The sequence below is a fragment of the Diplotaxodon limnothrissa genome, linkage group LG22 (genome assembly GCF_057381915.1).
Source record: "Diplotaxodon limnothrissa isolate DT_005_m linkage group LG22, D_limnothrissa_male_GT1.1, whole genome shotgun sequence".
In the NCBI taxonomy this organism is placed as follows: Eukaryota; Metazoa; Chordata; class Actinopteri; order Cichliformes; family Cichlidae; genus Diplotaxodon; species Diplotaxodon limnothrissa.
In genome coordinates, this window is record NC_140616.1 from 2,603,058 (window position 1) to 2,623,749 (window position 20,692).

The following is a 20,692-nucleotide window of genomic DNA, read 5'->3' on the forward strand; positions in this document are numbered from 1 at the left end:
TCTCTGCAACCACTGGACTGGCAGATGATGATAATAATAATAACAATGGATTGGATTTATATAGCGCTTTTCAAGGCACCCAAAGCGCATGACAATGCCACTATTCATTCACTCTCACATTCACACACTGGTGGAGGCAGCTACGGTTGTAGCCACAGCTGCCCTGGGGCAGACTGACAGAAGCGAGGCTGCCATATCGCACCATCGGCCCCTCTGGCCAACACCAGTTCAGGTTTTCATGATGACTCCTGGAAACCTGAGAAGTTTTGTTCTTAAGAAAGCATCAAGGTTTCTGTGATGGCTCAACTTCAACTTTATTTTGCAAACAGATTTCCTTGTAATTTATTGCTCATGCTTCATGTTAGCCAATCAGTGTGCCCTCATGGATTATGATTAGAGCTGGGTCACATTACCTATGAAGAGCCCAGGCGTTCTTTCACCTGGGTGACTCAGCTGGAGGTGATCGGGCCCCAGCTTGTGTCCAAGCAGTGCACTACACCACGGTTCCCTTTTCTTGATCCACAGCCATCTGGAAGCTTTCCACTCCTGCAACCCTCTGATGCCAACAACTGTAAGTGTGTGGTACGGAGACCGACCCAGGAACCTCCTGTAGCCCATCTCAAGGGTTCATAGCAGATCCTCCACCCGTCAGAATTCTACAAGCTGCTGATATTTTGCCACCTTTAGCTCATGGGTGTCCTCAAAATGGTTCTCCGAGGGGGATTGAGAGTTCAAAGGTCAACAAGCCTGTAAAGCCTGTACAGGTCTTCAGCTAGTTCAGAGGTTTAAATCAGTATCTGGTAAATCTGGCGTTTGGCCTGTTGATTCCCTGTAGAGATCGCATCAGCTACTGTGTTCAAGACCTCGGTGGTGCCATATATTTCTCCCCTCTACCAGGGCTTTAGGGGAGCAACTCAAAATATGTGCTCACTCCAAAGCCTCCAAAGCCTGCCACATCTGTTCAGTCTTCACAGCAACACCTGCAGAGGAAACTCCAATGTCTGCTGAGGCTCCAAAAAGTAGCACCTCCCTGGTTCTGATGACCTTGAACTCCTCCGTTAGGCTGGTGAAGGGAATAACTTGTAGCTCCATTAACAGTAGAATCAGTTTGAGGTTCTCAGGGTTGGTGTATAAAGTGTGTACCTCTTACAACAGAGACAAGGGTTTACATCCAGCTTCCCATCTGCGGATACACCACAGGCACTTTGATTAGAGTCAGGAATGAGTCAAGAACTTTGTGTCTCTTGTCACGGTGAGTCTGCAGTAGCTTCAGTCATATTAATATGATTGTGTTTACTTTACATTTCTTACATTTTATTGCATGACTGGATATTTGTTTTTAATATAATAGCCGGTGTGAGTGTTTGGCTCATGGTTGGCACATAATTGGCACACAGCTTCTTTCTCTCTTTGCTTAAGTGGCTCAGTGGTATGCTTTTCTTAGCAGAATGACAGTCTTGTTTTCTGCTAGAAGGAGTTTTTCACAGGTTACATAAGCTGCATAATCATGCAGCTTATGTAACATCATTTAGATCACACTAGGTGTGTTTATGCATCTGCAGTAACCCCAGCCGGCTGGCTCCCTTCTCACATCACTCGTGAACAAGACCCCGAGATACTTAAACTCCTCCACTTGGGGCAGGGTCGCGTCCCTGACCTGGAGTGGGCACTCCGGGTCGCCTTCGGGTCAGGGAACGGGTCCTGACTGTCATCTGTGCTTATGCGCCGAGCGGCAGTTCAGGGTACCCAGCCTTCTTGCAGTCCCTGAGTGGGGCACTGGAGGACGCTCCTCCTGGGGACTCTGTCGTCCTACTGGGAGACTTCACTGCTCACGTGGGCAACGACAGTGAGACGCTACATCCAGATGAACAGAATAAACTTTGGGGGATACACACGATAATGTTTCATCTCCTTAATGCACGTGTAGTGTCTCTTCATTTTTCCCAACTAGCATTCTTGGAAATTACGCATTGTTCTATGTTAGGACACAGGTCAGCTGTTTTCTACTACCATACATTTGTAGGGTGGGCATGGGCAGTGTGAGGACCCAGGAGCGGACACAGACGTGGAGACAGCGCTGAACTTGAAACAAAAAGCGAGCCTTTATTTTGGCTGGATTAAAGGTGGCAAACAAAGCAGAAAGCTATGAATAGCTGACTATGATGAGTCTGTGCTGGAAAATGAAATAACTATAAAACGAATACATGAATGAGCAACATGAACATGACCAGCACGCCTGAAACCAGACACAACATGAACCCAAACACTGGGTTGCATGACCCAGACCATGACAATATTCAAGTGGTAACACGAGTCAGTCCCAGTTAAATATGAAATATGAGCTAATATGCTACTTAAAGCGAAAACGATAGCAAATCTCACAAAAGTGAGTAAGTTGAAGCTGGACTCCCTTAGGGTGGTGTCGGGAGGATGTTATCCAAGATAAGAACAATGCAGGATAACACCTCCTACCCACTCCATGACCTGCTTGCCAGTCACAGGAGAACGTTTAGTGAGAAACTGAGATTTCTCATGATGCACCACGGAACAGGACATGACGGCTGCCCCGTACTCCTCCATCGAAAGCACAGAACACACTGAAATAGTTACAACAGCCTGGCTTCTGCTCAATCAACAGCCTCCACAGGCTGATGACCTGTTACAGTTAGAGTCAAATGTGAGTCATACATATTTAATCTGTAATATTCTTGATATTTATGATTGAGATTAGAGCTATTTGTAATATGTTGGAAATCTCACCTTCTTCTATGGGTGGGACCATTTTGATGCTTCAGTCTGTTTATTTCTCGCTACAGATAAGGTTATTCTACTGATCTTCATGTTTCTCTACACTGTAAACCAGAGAGATGACGCACATAAAAACCCCTCTGGACATCAGCCGAGTCCTGTTATCACACTGCATCATAGTTTCATGAGTGATTTATAATCAGGGGCACTTATGTAGAAATGCTTCTCAGTTAGGTTGACTCCTTTTCTGTAATATCCCGGCTCTCCTTGGACAGAGTTATATGTCATTTACAGGTTTTTGTTTTTTTCAAACACCTCTCTAATGGCACGATCTGATATCGTCGCGTTGGTGTTGATCCTGGAACAACAGATCATCCGCTCTAATGCATGTCAGAAGTTGGCACCAACACTTTTGTTTCACACTGAAAATGAAACATAAAAAATCTAAATGAAATTCCTGCCCCGAGAACTATAATGACCTGAGACGTTTGGCACCACAAAAGAAGAATATTGTTAAAGCAAGACTGTATGAAAGAATTTCCTTTTCCTTTGATTAGAGATAATTTCAATGGTAATGCGTCTCATTATATTTGACCTTTCTGCAGAAGCCTCGTGTGTTCTTTTGTCACTAGTTTAACTGGTTTTAGATTTCAACGAAAGAGCTTTGGTTTTATTTTAAAGGCCTTAAAAGGCAAAGGTTATGCACTGTTAGAAATGGGAAGACATCCTATATGACAATGTTCGGATCGGAAATGTTTACTTTGTGAAAATTACGTGCTTTGATAAAACTGTCGGCGAAATGTGAGTCAGCATTTCACATCATTACAAACGTCTTTAAAAGTCCATTAACAGCTGTAGTTGTAAAAGTAGTAATTAATTTTAATTCAATAAACCAATAAATTGTTTCAAGCTGTTATCAATCATTGATAACAAGAGAAATCAAAAGGCCTGACACTGAAGGTTTGCATCTCGATTCTGATCTTTACTCCGTGGCTTTATCTTTGTACCTCGCAGGCACTCCAGTAAGTTTTAAAATGTGAGCAAAGGAGCAGCAGCTGTGGCTCCACAAAGGAAAAACGCATGAACACGAGGTTATCTTTTTATTCTGACAATCATTTGCTTGCCCAGTTCTTGTACTTGGTCCAGAGGTCATTGCAAAGATATCTTTCTTTTATCCGCATAAAGTAACGTGCGTCTCTTTGTGTACGTCTGCCGGACGTCTCTCTGTCTCCGTGCAGTAAGAGACATATTCGAGTAGCTATGGATTGGATAAGCGAAGCAAAGAGAAACAAGAAGAAGATCATAGTGAGTACAGATTTTTGTTTTAATTATGTGGTAACTGGAGAATTTAACGAGACACATTGAAGGCCTTTGTGTCATTTTTACTCAAAATGTAAATGAAAGTTTATGATAATGAATTCTTACCAATGGCTGGAATGACACCAGCGAGCAGGCCTCCGATCAGCCTGATTTTAAACGTGTGCTCTGCTCTATGTCAACATTTAAACATTTCCAAAGCTTGCATTAAACAGGCATCTACCCAAAAACCTGTCACAACTTCATACGTGACTAACTGAACAATAACAAGCAGTTGTTCCTATCACACGTTTGTCGAGAAGATTACAACAATTTCCAGACATTTGCGCACACGTATCGTCTGGGAAAGCGTTGAATGGGCGATTATGAGATCCAGCTGTTCACCTGATGATAAACACCCCTGTGTAAAGTCAGCGTGAAATAATGAATACAAGTCTGATTGATGGTAATTATTCCAACAATCAGTCCAGAAGCCATAGTCTGTAAAACTGCACGTCTCCTCAATTTAATGTTATAAACTGGTTGCTCTAAGGCACTGACTAAATGCAGCTGATAAGAGCACCTATAAAATAAACTGCTACTTTTCCGTCATAAAGAAGAAACTGCAGTGGCATCTTGTAAGTAGAAGGTAATAAAAAAACACCACAGTGAACTGCAGCTGTATAAGTTTCTGTTGCACTCTCGTTTCTGTCATTAAGCCCTTTGCTGCTTATTTTACAACTCGTTTGGCAACAACAAACTGGAGAACGTGTTTCCACTCACCGATAGAGCCTGACCGTTCTGTGCTTTTGGTTGTGTTTGACTTCATAAGAAAGGATTTGTTGCTAGGTTCGCTTCATGTTTGCATTTGTGTCGCACAGATTGGTGTCTTGGCTGTGTCGATTGTGACTCTAATCCTTGGCCTTGGACTCGGTCTCGGACTGGATTTGCAGAGATGTCAAAACCAAGGTACATTCACAAACAGCCACACACACAAACGTGTCTCTGCAGGCTCAGAAACTTCAAACACTTATATACAACAAATACTTTCTTAATAAATTGCATTATTTTCCCATATGGCTTCATCGTCATGACTCGGGTGAGCGTATGCTGACGATTTAGGTTCATTTAGAACCGTCAGAGTGAGTCAGGCACCAAATCAGCATCTCATGTCAGAGAGAATTAACTTCCTCCACTCATTTTAAAAACGTCATTTAAAAAGGAGAATGTCCTCCTACAAATGTTTTCCTGTGGATGAAAAAGGGATTTCTATTCCTCACAACTCATTAAGTTGTTATTTTTTGCTTTTACCAGAATTAATTCACAATTTTCCTGTTTAAAGTTCATTTTTACCACTGAATAGAATTAGAATAGAATAGAATCTAACTTTATTGTCATTGCACATGCACAGGTACAGGGCAACGAAATGCAGTTTGCATCCATCCAGAAGTGCTTTAGTGATATAGATATATTACAATATATATTAGCAATAATATAGATATGTGAGTATATTACAGAAATGGGTCTATTATGGTATGTTATAATGTACACGGTATGAAGTATGTTGTGAATATTCTATAACTATAAGTATGTACAGGCTGTAGTGAGTACAAGCTATGTACAGGATATGAACAGGATATAAATATGAAAAACTATACAGAATATGAAATAAATAACTTTACAGAATCTGGGATATACAGCTATACAGAAATGGGAACTATGCAAGTTGTAAACAGTTGTAGGATTAAAGATTATCGAATGTACAGAATGATTATTTACACAGAGCTATACAGTAGTGCAGTTAAGATAAGTGAGGGTGTAGATAGTTTCTACAGAGGCTATATAAAGTGCTAGTGGTTGTGAGTGGTGGTTCAGTCCATGTTATTATTGTGTTTGAGGGTACAGTTGTCCATTGTGGGTGTGTGTATGTTCAGTCCATGAGTTAACGTGGGTCAGATGTCAGGAGGCAGAGTTCAGGAGTCTGACAGCTGTGGGGAAGAAGCTGTTCCGGTACCTGGTGGTCTTAGTCCGGAGGCTCCTGTGGCGCCTCCCAGAGGGCAGGAGGGTGAAGAGTCCATGTGATGGGTGACTGGGGTCTTTGATGATTTTCCCAGCCCTTTTCAGACACCGCTTCCTGTAGATGTCTTTTATGGCAGGAAGTGGTGCTCCGGCGATGCGCTGGGCAGTTTTCACGACCCTCTGCAACGCCTTCCGGTCCGAGGCAGAGCAGTTCCCGTACCAGACTGTTATACAGTTGGTCAGGATGCTCTCGATGGTGCAGCGATAGAAGTTCACCAGGATGTCTGAGGACAGGTGGTTCTTCCTCAGAGTCCTCAAGAAGAAGAGGCGCCGGTGAGCCTTCTTGACCAGCTTGGAGCAGTTGGTCGTCCAGGTGAGATCCTCGGAGATGTGGACTCCCAGGAACTTGAAGCTGCTCACACGCTCCACAGCCGTCCCCTTAATGTGGATGGGTGGATGTGGGTCAGCATTCCTCCTGTAGTCCACGATGAGCTCCTTGGTCTTCTCGGTGTTAAGCAGCAGGTTGTTTGTGTCGCACCACTCAGCCAGACGATCCACCTCCTCCCTGTAGGCGGCCTCATCGTTGTCACTGATGAGGCCAATCACCGTGGTGTCATCTGCAAACTTAATGATGGTGTTGGAACCATCAGCAGGTCTGCAGTCGTGGGTGAAGAGGGAGTAGAGGAAAGGGCTCATCACACAGCCTTGTGGTACACCGGTGTTCATCGTGATTGTAGATGAGCAGTGGTTATCCAGCCGGACATGTTGGGGGCGGTTGGTCAGGAAGTCCAGTAACCATTTGCAGATGAGGGAACTGATACCCAGGTCTGTCAGTTTCCTGATGAGTTGTGAGGGGTGGATTGTATTGAATGCTGAACTGAAGTCTATAAACAGCATTCTGGCGTAGGTGTTGTTGTTGTCCAGGTGTGAGAGGACAGAGTGCATTGCGATGGAGACTGCATCCTCTGTGCTCCTGTTCCGGCGGTATGCGAATTGGTGGGGGTCCAGGGTGGGGGGGAGACAGGATTTGAAGTGTGCTAGGACCAGCTGCTCTAAGCACTTAGTGATGATGGGGGTGAGTGCTACTGGGCGGTAGTCATTGAGGCAAGATGGGTTGGAGTTTTTGGGTATCGGGACGATGGAGGTGGATTTGAAGCAGGCCGGTACCACAGCGTGGGCCAAGGACAGATTGAATATGTCTGTGAGCACTCCTGCAAGCTCCCCAGAACACGCTCTGAGAACACGCCCGGGGATGCCATCAGGGCCTGCAGCCTTGTGGACATTGATCCTGCTCAGCACCGCTCCTACATCGGTGGGGGAGAGAGTCATAGGTTGGTGGTCTGGCGTCATGTCTGCTTTGGTTGTGGTTGTGGGGTTCCCTCGCTCAAAACGAGCATAAAAGTTGTTGAGCTCGTTGAGGAAGGAGACATCAGAGGATGCGGGGGAGGGTTTGGTGGTCCTGTAGTCTGTGATGGTCTGGAGTCCTTGCCACATGCGTCGGGGGTTGGAGTTGGAGAAGTGTTCTTCTACCTTCTTTTTGTAATGGTGTTTGGCTTTTTTGATGCCCTTCTTTAGATTAGCCCTGGCTGTACTGTAGGCGTGTGCATCTCCTGACCTAAAGGCAGTGTTGCGGGCCTTCAGGAGGAGACGAACATCCCGGTTCATCCAAGGCTTCTGGTTGGGGTACATGGTGATCCGTTTCTGGGTGGTGACACTGTCTGTGGTTTTGGAGATGTAATCCAGTACAGATGAGGCGTACTGGTCCAGGTCTGTGTGGGTGAACATATTCCAGTCTGTGTTTTTAAATCTGTCCTGGAGCACTGCGTCTGTCCCCTCTGGCCACACTTTAATTGTCCTCACAGCAGGTTTCACATGTTGGATGAGTGGTGAATACCGAGGTGTGAGGAACAGGGAGAGCTGGTCCGATTGTCCAATGTGGGGGAGGGGTGTGGCTTTGTAGGCTCCAGCCAGGTTGGAATACACATGGTCTAAAGTCTTGTCTCCTCTGGTGTGGCAGGAGACATGTTGGTGGAATCTGGGGAGGACTGTCTTTAAGTTGGTGTGGTTGAAGTCGCCAGCAACAATAAAAGCAGCCTCGGGGTGTTTATTCTGGTGTTTGTTAATGGCTGCAGAAAGTTCCTTCATGGCCAACCTAGCATTAGCGTCGGGGGGTATATACACGGCAGTGAGTATGATCGAAGTGAATTCTCTGGGGAGATAATAAGGTCTGCATTTGACCATTAAAAACTCCGCATTAGGTGAGCAGTGACTCTCAGTAGTAGTGGAGTTCATGCACCAAGCATAGTTAATATAAATGCACAAACCTCCACCTCTGGTCTTGCCGGAGTCATCTGCTAGCCTGTCGGCTCGGTGTGTGTGGCGTCCTGCTAACTCGATAGCATTGTCCGGGCAGCTGTTGCTCAGCCATGTTTCGGTGAAAAACATGACATTTGAGTCCATAATCCGTCTGTTGTTAGTGATGGAGAGCCGTATCTCATCCATTTTGTTTGCCAGAGAACGGACATTGGCGAGAAAAATACTGGGTAAAGGCAGCCGGTGTGGTGTTAGCTTTAGCTTAGCCCGTAGCCCTCCGCGCCTACCTCGCCTTTGTTTACGATCTCGGCGCCGTCTGCGTGCACTTCCGCCCAGCCGGGGAGAGTGGGCAGCCTCCGGTGTTCTGGAGATCTCTGGGATGAGTCGGAGATCGGCGATAAAACTGTTGGAGTTGTGAGTCCAGATGTCCAGAAGCTCTTGTCTGCTGTAGGTCAGCAACGCACAGCAATTCTGGACGAATAATCCGGTTAAAAGTAGATAAAAAACCGCTAAATAGCAGATTCTGGAGAGACACTGAGCCTCGCGTTGTTCACGCGCCGCCATCTTGGAAAGAAAGACCTGGCGGTGACTTATTTTGTGTCTTTTCCACAAATCTCAATTACTTAAAGGTCAAGTGAACATTTATTAAAGGGTGGAGCAACTTTGACATTTATGAAGCGCCTTGAGGCGACTTTTGTTGTGATTTGGCGCTATATAAATAAAATTGAATTGAATAGTACCTGATTGTACTTCTAACGGTTGAATAAGCTTTAGAAACGAAGATGAAAGATGAACTGAAGTGTTCACCCATCAACAAACATTCTGGTCTGAATGTTGAAATGCTGAAAGCTTTACAGACAGAAATGCTGAAGCCTAACGACTAATGTCAGTCATGTTACACTCGGTTCTGTGCCTTTGTCAGAGAAGGTGCTCTCCATTAAAAGCACCAGGCTGTTTCCTCAGGGTCAGAGCTTTAGTCTGTACATTGTAACACTTCTTTTCCGAATGACTTGGCTGCCGGGAAATGTTACCGGTGGTGAATCCAGCCAATATTCTTTTTCACCCGCACAAAAAGATTTTTGGTTACATAACAGAATAAGCAGGGGAGCAGGGGCACTGCTGTTTTTAAGCCTGTAGAAACCAGAAACCTAGAAATGTCTCTAGGAGCTCAAACCATCTAGCAGCCGACCAGAAACAGCATCATAGATCCGGGCCTGGAAACACATACACAGCCTTTTATAAGCACTGGAGGATGCATTAGTGTTCCAAAAGTGATCATAATTCACAATAAACAATGCAAGAGTATCAAATGAACCACACAGGTTGATAGGACTGTGGTTGTTTTGTATTAAATGTGCATTGTTGCATACCAGCATGGCTAAAATCCAAGAACACAGCCAAAATACTCAAATAGTTTCACTGGACGCTTCCCCTACCCTGCAGAGAGCAGCACTATTTCCATTTGTCATGTGCGGGAAGTTTTTGTCTTGATGTCTAATAGAAATCACATTTAGTGTCACAAGTAAACTGTACAGCTGACAATGTGACACATGAGTATATCTCATCTCATATCTCACCTGATGTCAATTTCCAAATCCCACAGAAATGCAGAAAAAAGCAAAAGCTTCGCAAAAAAACAAAGGTCTAAAGAAAAACAGTAGGCCAAATCCATGACCAATCTGGTGCATGTGACTGTTTCACTGTTTTTCAAGCTTTAATACTCATCAGCATGTGAATAAACTGACTCAAATGATCAGGAAATCAAGTTTCTCATGTGAAAATCAGCAAGACTTGCAAGAAACAAGTAGAGACAAGAACAGATGGAAAGCTTAACTTACTGAAAGGACAATCTGGAAGCTGAAGGGAAAATGGTCCAATTATGCAAAAATAAGTCCCTCTATTAAAATATGTGAGTCACATTGAGATCTCACGTCCATTGGATGACAGGGTGGGGATTATTAATGCTAACATCTCAGTGTATTGAGGTTATAATAATCACCTGATGTAAGGCGACAAATTTCAAGAAAGAAGCTGTTATATTTGCAAACATTACTTATCGTAATCCTGGAGGACGTGAAGAAGTGTTGCCTGTGTATTCCCAGATTTAAAGGCCAGAACTGCGTGCAAAGAAAGAGCTGTCTAGCAGCTTATAGGCGTCACTGTGCTGTGAAAACCTAGCATCGACTTGTCTGAAATTTCACATGAAATGTGAAGAGAAGAGACCACGTTTCATTTGCTTTGGTGGAATTTGTCTGGCTCCTGTCTCATCCATTTTCACTGTGGTTATGCAGCCTCAGCTGCTAATTTAAGGTGGGACTCAGTTATTTCATGACTGCATAGATGAGCACTGCTGAGGCACTTCACAGTGCTTATTAGATCCAGAGTGTCATTGCTGTCAGGACAGATTACAGATTACTTACATGTAGACAGATGTTCTTCCCGTACTGTGTTGGAAAATCTTCAGTACATTGAGCTCATTATATGTCTGAGTACAAGAAAGCCATGATGGGAAATCCTTCCCTTGGTTGTTTTTGTAATGATGAGTCACCAGTTTAAGATCTGAAAATGTTCCGTTTGTTTTGAATGAAGAAGAAGAAAATAACGTCTTCTCCTTTATAAAGTTCAGGTTATCAGTTTTTTTGTTTTTGCAGCTCTCTTGTTTCCTTAAATGTCTCTTTTCATCTTCATTAATCGACTAACTCTCCGCTCCTGTTTTGTCTCTGTTGCAGTCACGCCCCTCACATCCTGCAGGAATAGATGTTATGAGCCTTTTGACAACGAGAAACCTGGCTGCAGATGTGATGAAAACTGCGTCGCCGCCAACAGCTGCTGCTTTGACCACTATGACATCTGCACTGCTCCTAGTGAGACTTTGTTTGTGACTTGGCTGTAGCTCAGGTGGCAGAGCAGGTCAGCCACTAATCAGAAGGTCGGTGGTTCGATCCCAGGCTGCCTCCTGGCTGCCAAATATCCTTGGGCAAGATACTAACCCCATGTTTGCCTACTGGTGGTGGTCAGAGGGCCCGATGACGCCAGTGTCCGGCAGCCTCGCCTCTGTCAGTGCGCCCCAGGGCAGCTGTGGCTACAATGTAGCTGCCATCGCCAGTGTGTGAATGTGTGTGTGAATGGGTGAATGACTGAATGTAGTGTGAAGCGCTTTGGGGTCCTTAGGGACTAGTAAAGCGCTATGCAAATGCAGGCCATTTACCATTTACTTACACGTCCTTCACTGCTCACCAGCTGAACTGAGTGTACTTCTGTACTTAACTCCATGACCGTTTCCTTCAGCTGAGCAGTGGGAATGCACAAACGTGCGCTGTGGCGAGAAGAGGCTGACGCAGAGCAGGTGCCACTGTTCAGATGACTGTCTTTCTGCTGGAGACTGCTGCACCAACTACAAACACGTCTGCCACGGTGAGGCTGCAGGGACATCGCACAGGGTGCAGACACAAAAGAAATCTGTAAAAGCCAGTAACGTTTCAGGAGACCTGTTTAGCCATGAGAAACACTTGTAGATCTTACTGTGAATAAACAGAGAAGCTTGATGAGAGAAGGCGATTTCTAAAACTGGTTTATTGTTAGAATTTCCTCTTAGGGTATGAGTGGCTCCCTCAGTGTAAACCCCTCTGTATACGTGGTTCATCTTAAGGACCTCTTAACTGGAGTGGTGTAAGAGTTTGAAAGCAGGGGTATATACAGCGCATTAAAGCTGACCCAGTTCTGTAGCTTTTCTTGTAAACAATTGCTTTCTAGTTTAAACCCTAACCCACAGATATTTATCTAAGGAAAACATTTAGCAGCATTTAGAGGGAATTTTCTCTCATTACATCTCTAGAACCCTACGTGCACTTATTCTGCCAGCTTATACATACAGCTTGCAGCAAAAAAGGCAAAAACAACAGACGTTAGGAAGTGTATTCAAAAGTCCCGTACCATCAGATGTCACTGGAGACATAAACATTATGGTCTCGCCGCAGGAGAGAAACAGTGGGTTGAAGATACGTGCGATGACCTGTCAACCCCCACGTGTCCCGCAGGGTAAGAATTTATACCAAATATATTATAATCCCTTTGGAAATGCAATAAACTGAAGATTGATTGAAAACTGATTGAAATGATCTTTGATGAGCAACTCCATGCATGCTTTCCAAACAGCTGTATTTGTAACATAGCCTTTCAACGATTATAATTATTCTTATTATTTTAAATGAGGCCTTGCTATTTCTTATAATCGCAGATTGCATTTAGAAAAGTAAAAGTAACTACAATCTTTGGATGATAGGGAGTATCAAGCTAACCAACACAAGCTAGCGTAGCTATAAAGGTGTGTAGACAGTTTGGCTGTGAGCAGAGTGAAATGATCTGATCTGTGGTGGACACACAAAAGTATTCCTACTCATAAATCAGCCAATTTTTATCCAGCTTGGTATGTTTATGTCAGTATTTAATGTTTCAGAGTTTCTGCTACGTTTGATGGTTGTTTTCTCTCCTCACAGCTTTAAGCAGCCGCTGCTCCTTGTGTCTTTGGATGGCCTCAGGGCAGAGTATCTGCAGACATGGAGTGCACTCATCCCTGTCCTGGATAAACTCAGTCAGTGTCAACCTTCTGTTTTTAAAGAAACATGCTTACCCTCATACATGAACAAAACCTCTTACATGTCTGTTTATTGTAAGAAACGTGTGTCTATAAATCGCCTGCCTTTAGGCTGCCTTTGGGCTGTTTGATGACAAATTGAAAGCTAACATCATCATTCATAAGAAATCAAAGCTTTAAGATGAAACATGCCCAGTTATCTTATCAAAACAGATACATATTTAAATGCTTTCACACAAAGGCAGCTTCCACTGAATTTCCTGCTTATCAAATATAAATTAGTGTGTTCAGGGTTGCATCTTATGCTTAATGAAGTTATTCAGCCTGCAGGCAGGGCAATGACTCACATGGTCATATTAAAAGGAAATCACATGGAGGAATTAATTTGGCACCATTCCTTATTTATTCACAGGAAGGTGTGGAACGTCAGCTCCATTCATGCAGTCCGCATTTCCCACAAAGACTTTTCCCAATCACTACTCCATTGTTACGGTACAGACGCACAGCACTCACACTGCTGCATACATTAATACGTCTTTTTTACAGTAAACAAACTTGATCTTTGTGTTTGTTAGACGTAGATAACGTGCATGAACACAAAATGCAGATTTTAAATAAAGATGTTTATTATTAAAGGCCCTGAGTGGAAAAGAGTTTGTCCCCTAAACCTAATAACTGGTTGGGCCACGCTTAGCAGCAACAACTGCAATCAAGCGTTTACGATACCTGGCAGCGACTCTTTCACAGCTGTGGAGGAAGGTTGGCTGAATTGTTGTAATTCAATTCAGCTGTGTCCCTGGTCATGTGCCCGTTTGTCTGTTCTCTGTCTTCTGTCTTCACGTCTGCCCCCAGAGTCTAAGTGTTTTCTAGCGTTTCCTGGTCTCTGTGATATTTAGTTTCAGTTCATGCCTAAGTTTTGTATTCCCTGAGCTCTGGAGTTTCAGCAATCAAAGCTGTGGTCAAAGGAGCTTGTAAAGAAAAGCGTCTGGACTTCTTTAAGTAGTTTAAACCCACTGGGTTTAAATCTGGGACTCCCCACCATTTGACCGTAGAACTGAAGAAGCTTCTCGGATGAGAGGTGAAATGTCTTCAGGCAACTTAAAGAAGTCCAGACGCTTTTCTTTACAAGCTCCTTTGACTACGATGACCTGGATGACTGAGAACCTTCACAGAAATAAAAGCTGTGTTTGAGTTTGAGTCATCTCCAATTCCTGCATTTGGGTCCTTGCCACCACCGCATTTTACTGTTGGTATTCAATTCAATTCAATTTTATTTATATAGCGCCAAATCACAACATAAGTCACCTCAAGACGCTTCATAGATACAGAGAAAAACCCAACAATCATATGACCCCCTATGAGCAGCACTTTGGCGACAGTGGGAAGGAAAAACTCCCTTTTAACAGGAAGAAACCTCCAGCAGAACCAGGCTCAGGGAGGGGCGGGGCCATCTGCTGCGACCGGTTGGGGTGAGAGAAGGAAGACAGGATAAAGACATGCTGTGGAAGAGAGACAGAGGTTAATAACAGATATGATTCAATGCAGAGAGGTCTGTTATTACATAGTGAGAGAGGAAGGTGACTGGAAAGGAAAAACTCAATGCATCATGGGAATGCCCGGCCAGCCTACGTCTATTGCAGCATAACTAAGGGAGGATTCAGGGTCAGGGTCTGATGTTCCTTTTCTAAATTGAAGGGTTCCAAAAGTTATACCTCTATCTTGTCCATCCAGAGAGCATTTTTACAAAAATCTTGGGGCAAAACTGAGACGAGCCTTTGTTCCTTTGGCTCAGCAGTGGTTTTTGTCTTAGAAGTCTGCCATGCTGCCTATTTTTGCTCAGTCTCTTTCTTATGGTGAGGTCCTCACTGACCTTAACAGAGACATTGACGGCTGTATCTCAGGTGGTAGAGCAGGCCGCTAACCAGAAGGTCAGTGGTTCGATCCCAGTCTGCATGCCAAAGCAAGATACTAACCCCATGTTGCTCTCTGATGCACCCATCGGAGTACGACTGTTAGATAGTGGTGTGGTGTGATTGGTGAATGAATTACAAGTATAAAGCACAAGAACCAGTCCATTTGCTATTTTAGTTCTTTGGATGTTGTTCTGGGGTCTTAAATGATCTGAAACATTTAAGTGTGACGAACAAACACCACCGTGTATGGCTCCTTTTTACACACCCTGCACATTTACGTCTGCCTGAGCATGTCCACACACACCCTCCCCAGCGTTGTACTACACTGTGTTATTCCTCAATATTTCTTGTTCTGGTGTCATTTTTATGCAATATTACTCAAAAACTTTACTGGGTCAATTTCTGTGAAAGCTCGGGGGCATCAACAAAGGAAGAACCACAAAGTTCTGGATCAAATCTGGGTCATTCTTCTCGGTCAGTTGCAGATTTTGGTGACTTGGCGCTGAGAAAATAAAAACAACTTTGTGACACCTTCAACCTAATAAATGAATAAAACAGCCACAGTGATCTGTTGTGGTAATAAAGCATTCTGTACTGACTCAGAATAGTGTGTAGTTTAAGAAACATGTTCAAGTTCAAGTTGGAGTTTCTTAAGTGCCAGTTCATCACTAGAATATAGTAATAAAACTATATTCTCTCTGAAATATAGAAGCATTTATTACGATTATACTTGACATTAAGGAGAGGAAAGTTACAAGAAATAGCCTGGAGTTTTCATCTCTCAGATTCCAGATAAAGGTCACTGGGATTTCTGCACCAGCCTGCTGCTGAGGCCCTCGCGATGCAGCAAACAACTCGTGACAGTAGACAACAGAACACAGATAGTTCCTCGTGCCTGATCCATATCTCACATGATAAAACACACCCAGTTCTTGCTGAAACTCTTACAAGGAGTTCCCTTTCAAAACAAGCTCGTTCATCTTCTTAGAAATCACGTAAGGGAATCCCGACTCCCACGCACTAGAAGTTTCCTTTCAAGGTCCATACAAAGCACATACTTGTGGTATGAAGACACATGACCCAGACTTAAGGATTACTCCTCTCTGTTACGAAACAAAGAATGCTCAAGTGTCCCGCAGGATGCTTTCATACAAGATTGATATATTCAGTTAAACTGAATTATTAATTATCTCCTCACTTCCTTCCTTTTCCTCCTCCCTCAGGGTCTCTACCCAGAGTCAAATGGTCTGATTGACAATACCATGTATGACCCGGTGTTCGATGCCACCTTCTCCCTGTCCAGTCCAGAGAAAAATAACCCCGACTGGTACCTTGGACAACCTGTGAGTCTTGATTTACACACACAAACTGAGCGACCTTTGGTCAAATTACATTTAAATTACATTTAAAAATTAAACGTTAAGGGGAAGGTGACCTTTTAAAGCAAATAAGATGAGAGTGAAGATCTTACAGGTTGAGATCATTTCTGTCAGTGTAATCGAATGCAAAAATGCCAAATAAAGTTTTTGGTTTTGGATTGTTTTGTTTTGTTTTGGGCTTTTTTGCTTCTGACAGTTTCACCTAAGGAAAAGTCCCCGGGCACTTGCACATTCCTGCTCTGCATTGCTGCATGCAGCAGTTGTATAATATGGAAGAAGCTTGTATGGCTCTGTTGGTTTAACCCTCCTGCCTTCTTGGGACCTTTTTGTGCCACTGCTATGTGTTAAATGGCTGCCATTTCCACTGTGTTCAGTGGAATATAACCAAACTTGCCACAGGATAGTTTTTACCTGTCAATGTTAATATTCCAGTGTGAATTCCTTAAATCAGCCTAAAATGGTTGAGCAGCAGAAATCCCCACAGCCATCACCCTGGGGACCATTTTCTGCCCATTGACTTCCATTATAAACGCTATTTTTCAACCCCAAATTATCATCATATGATTTTATTTTTTCTTCTTTTCTTGGATGTCAATGAAGACTCAGGGCCTTGAAGTTTTAATTTTTAAATTGCAAAAAAAATGCAAAAAAAATAATGGCAGGTCAAAATGTATGTTGGTGCCAATCTTTGGTCCATCTAAAGGCCTACTTATAATGACAATCACATATTACTTCAACTGGTTTTTTGTGGAAATATTTAGTTTCGTTTTTTGGTTTTTGGGGCTTATAACACAGGGCGCTCATGTAATAACACTGGGATTTGAAGGGTTAAAACAACGAAAATATAATTAAAACTTTACATGAATATTTCAGGGAGAAGTAGTTTTACAAGGTTGGCTAATTTAAAGTGGAATAAAATATGGATATATGGTCTTTTTATGGCGTGGCTGAGAATGGTCCCTAGGGTGATGGGTGTGAGTTTTTTAAAGGATGGCAGGAGGGTTAAGATGGTTAACATTGTTTTGATAATAAAGATTCCACTTTGACATGCTGCTTCTGAAAATGGACACAGAGCACATTCATTTAATGTCAGTGCAGCAGCGTAGAAACATTGCATCTTGTAGAAAGAGACACTGCAAGTAACTTTAATAACAATAATATCAACTCTTATAAACGTTGTTAAAAAGAAACTTCAGAATCAGCGTTGAGCATGTTTCAGTCAAGCTCATACGTCTTCTTTGTTTTTGGAGATTTGGCACACAGCAAAGTCCCACGGACTGAAGTCTGGGACTTTCTTCTGGCCTGGATCGGATGTGAAAATCGCTGACAGTTTTCCTGACATCTACGTACCTTATGACGGGTGAGACCATCGTTTCTAGTTTAAAAAAATCACTTTAGAACTGAATGATGCATGAGAGCCTCGCATCCCCCTGGAGAGTAGTTAACAAAATCCCTGAGACACAGATATTCAAAGTTTGCTGTGTAAAAAATTCCCCGTCTACTTTTCATCCGCTACTCCAGAAACAGCAGCTGAATGTCAAACACTTTGCTGTTCCGCCTCCTCTTTAACCTCCCTCAGTGGCCTATTGTGACTCCCAATGGATCATTTCATGGACAATCGGTGTGCCACCCCATTTGACCGTGCAGTAACTTAAGTATATGAAGCCAATGCAAAATGATACCTTAGTAGGTTAATGAATATAAGACTTAGGCAACTGAAAAAATACATTTAAACTGTGTAGAAATATAGTAGCAGTAACTCGTCTTACACTGTGATCCCAGCTCTCTTGCTCGCACCACATCAGAGCTAAATCATATTGCATCAGGTCCCACTGTTTGATTTAAAAGCCATGGAAAATCTGCCAATCAAAACAGCAGCACCATGCTGGTTGCACTCAGTATTTTACAGTAACTTAACAGTGAATTCATAATTAGGCTTTTATGTAATCTGATTATTTAACCCTGGGAGTTGATCTTTGAGCCAAATCACATACTGGAGTCCATGAAGCAACATCAGTAAATGTGCAGTGTGTTGGAAATATTCCGATATGTTGCACGAGCTCTTATCAAGCAGGACGATGTACTTTATCACTGCGTGGGATGGTTGGCTGGGAGACTTTGGCTCCAGAGAACAGATGGCGTCAGAGCTGATTGGCCCATGCTCTAAGTTAAACATCACATGTGAAATGTTTTCCCGCTATTTTCAACACTCTGGATGACGATTGTCGCCACATTGAAGCCTTTTTTGTCACGGTGTGGGAAATGATGGTTCACACAGCAACCACCATTCCCCCATTCTCTCACATCAATCCATGATTAGAATAGAATAGAATGTCTTTTATTGTCACTATACACCTGTACAATGAGATTCAGAGCATCTTCTACTCAGTGCAGACACGTGGGAGAAGAAAAGGGGCGGGCTGCACAGTTCTGCAGTACTTTATACATATGAACAGTCCCAATCCAATATCAACGATACAAATATCAGGGGAAAAACAGTATTATTGTCACGGTTCTGGGTCATGTTGACCCAGCTTTCTGTTTTTCATGCTTTGGTGTTTTTCTAGATTATGATTTGATTTATCAGTGATACTGTTTTGATTATGATTATTATTTAGTAGGCTTTGGTCAGTGTCTAGTCTGTCTCTCTCCGTCTAGTCCGTGTCTTAGTAAAGTGTGTTTTGTTTCCTGTTTTACTTTGAAGGTTCTTGTTCCTGTCTGATGTCAGTGTTCCGGCTTTGCCCTCCCTGTCTCATTAGGTCTTATTTCTCCCAGCTGTGTCCCCCTTCTGTCTCTAATTCCTTGATGACTCAGCGTATTTAAGCCCAGTGTGTCTTTGTGTCAGCGTCACGTCGTTAACGTCTGTTCACCCTCATTTTCTGTGTGTTCATGATTTCAAGTCCTCCTGCATCTCAGTTTAGAGTTTTGTTTGCTTTTGTGAGTTTTATTTTATGTTGAAGTTTTGTTCCAGCAATAAAGCTGCATTTTCAGTTGAAAGCTTGTTTCCTAAGAGTCCTGCATTTTGGGTCCACCACTCCTGCCTGCCTGCCACACAGCCGACCATGACAATTATATGTTTACAGTGTGGGTTTTGGCAGGTAAATTAAATATTGCAGAGTGGTGATGGTAGTTTGTATAGTCTGTGTATAGAGGGAAGTCCTTGGATTAGGGGGTGAAACTGTGTCATCAGTGCATGTGTGGGTTCAGGGTGGTTATGGCTTTTGGAAAGAAACTGTTCTTGAGTATTTGAGTCTCTGTGCTGATGCACCTGTAGCGCAAGTTTAACAGGTCAAAACCAGTGTGGGAGCTGTCCTTGATGATGTGTGCTACTCTGCTGAGGCCAATAAATAATTTTTCAGTTACTATTGCAAACAGGTGTATTTTAACCAAGACCTCACTAAGCACATACTAAACCAAAACAGTGAGTAAAAACAAGACTTAATAAAACCAACAGACCGATGGGAGGCGAACTGCAGTATCTGACTAATGAAACCTCTTACGTGTTACTGCCACCAGCGTCAGTGCAGTCAACGCACTGATGATGCAGACGTACACGACTAGTTTCAAAAGTGCTAAAGCTCACTGGTAATGTTGTAAGCACGTTCGTGAAATTAAAATATTTGGAAACTTGGATAGTCAACTTCACAGTGATACGGGCATGTTTTTCAAAATTGTGCATCAGCCAGGGTGGCTGTTCGTTAATGGCGTTCAGCAGGAGGGACTGTTCTGTGTTTACAGTGGTGGAATATACACAGCCGTGATGATCACTACTGTTAGCTCTCTCTGTAGAAAAACATCAATATCACTATTTTTACACTGACCTTCTACTTTCTATTTGTTTTTATTCTTTTAGTACCGTGCCGTTTGAAGAAAGAGTATTCACTGTGCTGAAGTGGCTGCAGCTGCCGGCTAATAAAAGGTTGTTTGTTTTTTTTCAAAACAAAGACTTCACAAAAGGAAGATAAAAAAATATAAATGTGAACTATGTTTGCTTTGACTCGATTCCAAGTAAAACAACTCTTTCCCGCCAGGCCGGATTTCTTTACGCTGTATCTGGAGGAGCCGGATAAATCTGGACACAGCTACGGTCCTGTGAGTGGAGGGGTAAGGTCACTCGACTCATTTAGATAAGAAAGAGATGAAGGGAGAGCTGCTCTGCTCTTTTGGTTCAAGAAACAAAACAAAAGCTCGTTATATTCGTGACTGACGTTTGTCGTTGCTAAATATTGCGGAAGTTCTGATAAAGCCCATGGGACAATGATTAAATGAATAATTGTAACATGTTTAAGTAGCACAGAGAAAGCTGACCTATGCCGCCTTTCTGGCACTGGCTGGAAATGCGAGAGCGATGTGCAGATGTTATTCTGTTGTAGCCCCTCTGGCCCAGTGCTGAAACAAGATCCTCATGTTGAAACTACTCGTGCATTATC

The 20,692-nt window shown here is 43.1% G+C and overlaps 1 protein-coding gene across 1 annotated transcript in view; it reads left to right on the top strand.

Moving 5' to 3' along the window:
• Positions 1–3,944: 3,944 nt before the first annotated feature.
• The window catches only part of LOC146609129 (venom phosphodiesterase CdcPDE), a 44,146-nt gene continuing 27,398 nt past the window's right edge, over positions 3,945–20,692 (top strand). Inside the window, exons 1-11 of the mRNA XM_085346723.1 lie at positions 3,945–4,053; positions 4,926–5,013; positions 11,106–11,240; positions 11,665–11,790; positions 12,354–12,414; positions 12,873–12,967; positions 13,383–13,462; positions 16,107–16,226; positions 17,513–17,622; positions 20,116–20,181; positions 20,294–20,366. Coding sequence (XP_085202849.1) covers positions 4,009–4,053; positions 4,926–5,013; positions 11,106–11,240; positions 11,665–11,790; positions 12,354–12,414; positions 12,873–12,967; positions 13,383–13,462; positions 16,107–16,226; positions 17,513–17,622; positions 20,116–20,181; positions 20,294–20,366 — 999 coding nt within the window. The 5' untranslated portion in view covers positions 3,945–4,008. The remainder of the gene's footprint in view (positions 4,054–4,925; positions 5,014–11,105; positions 11,241–11,664; positions 11,791–12,353; positions 12,415–12,872; positions 12,968–13,382; positions 13,463–16,106; positions 16,227–17,512; positions 17,623–20,115; positions 20,182–20,293; positions 20,367–20,692) is intronic.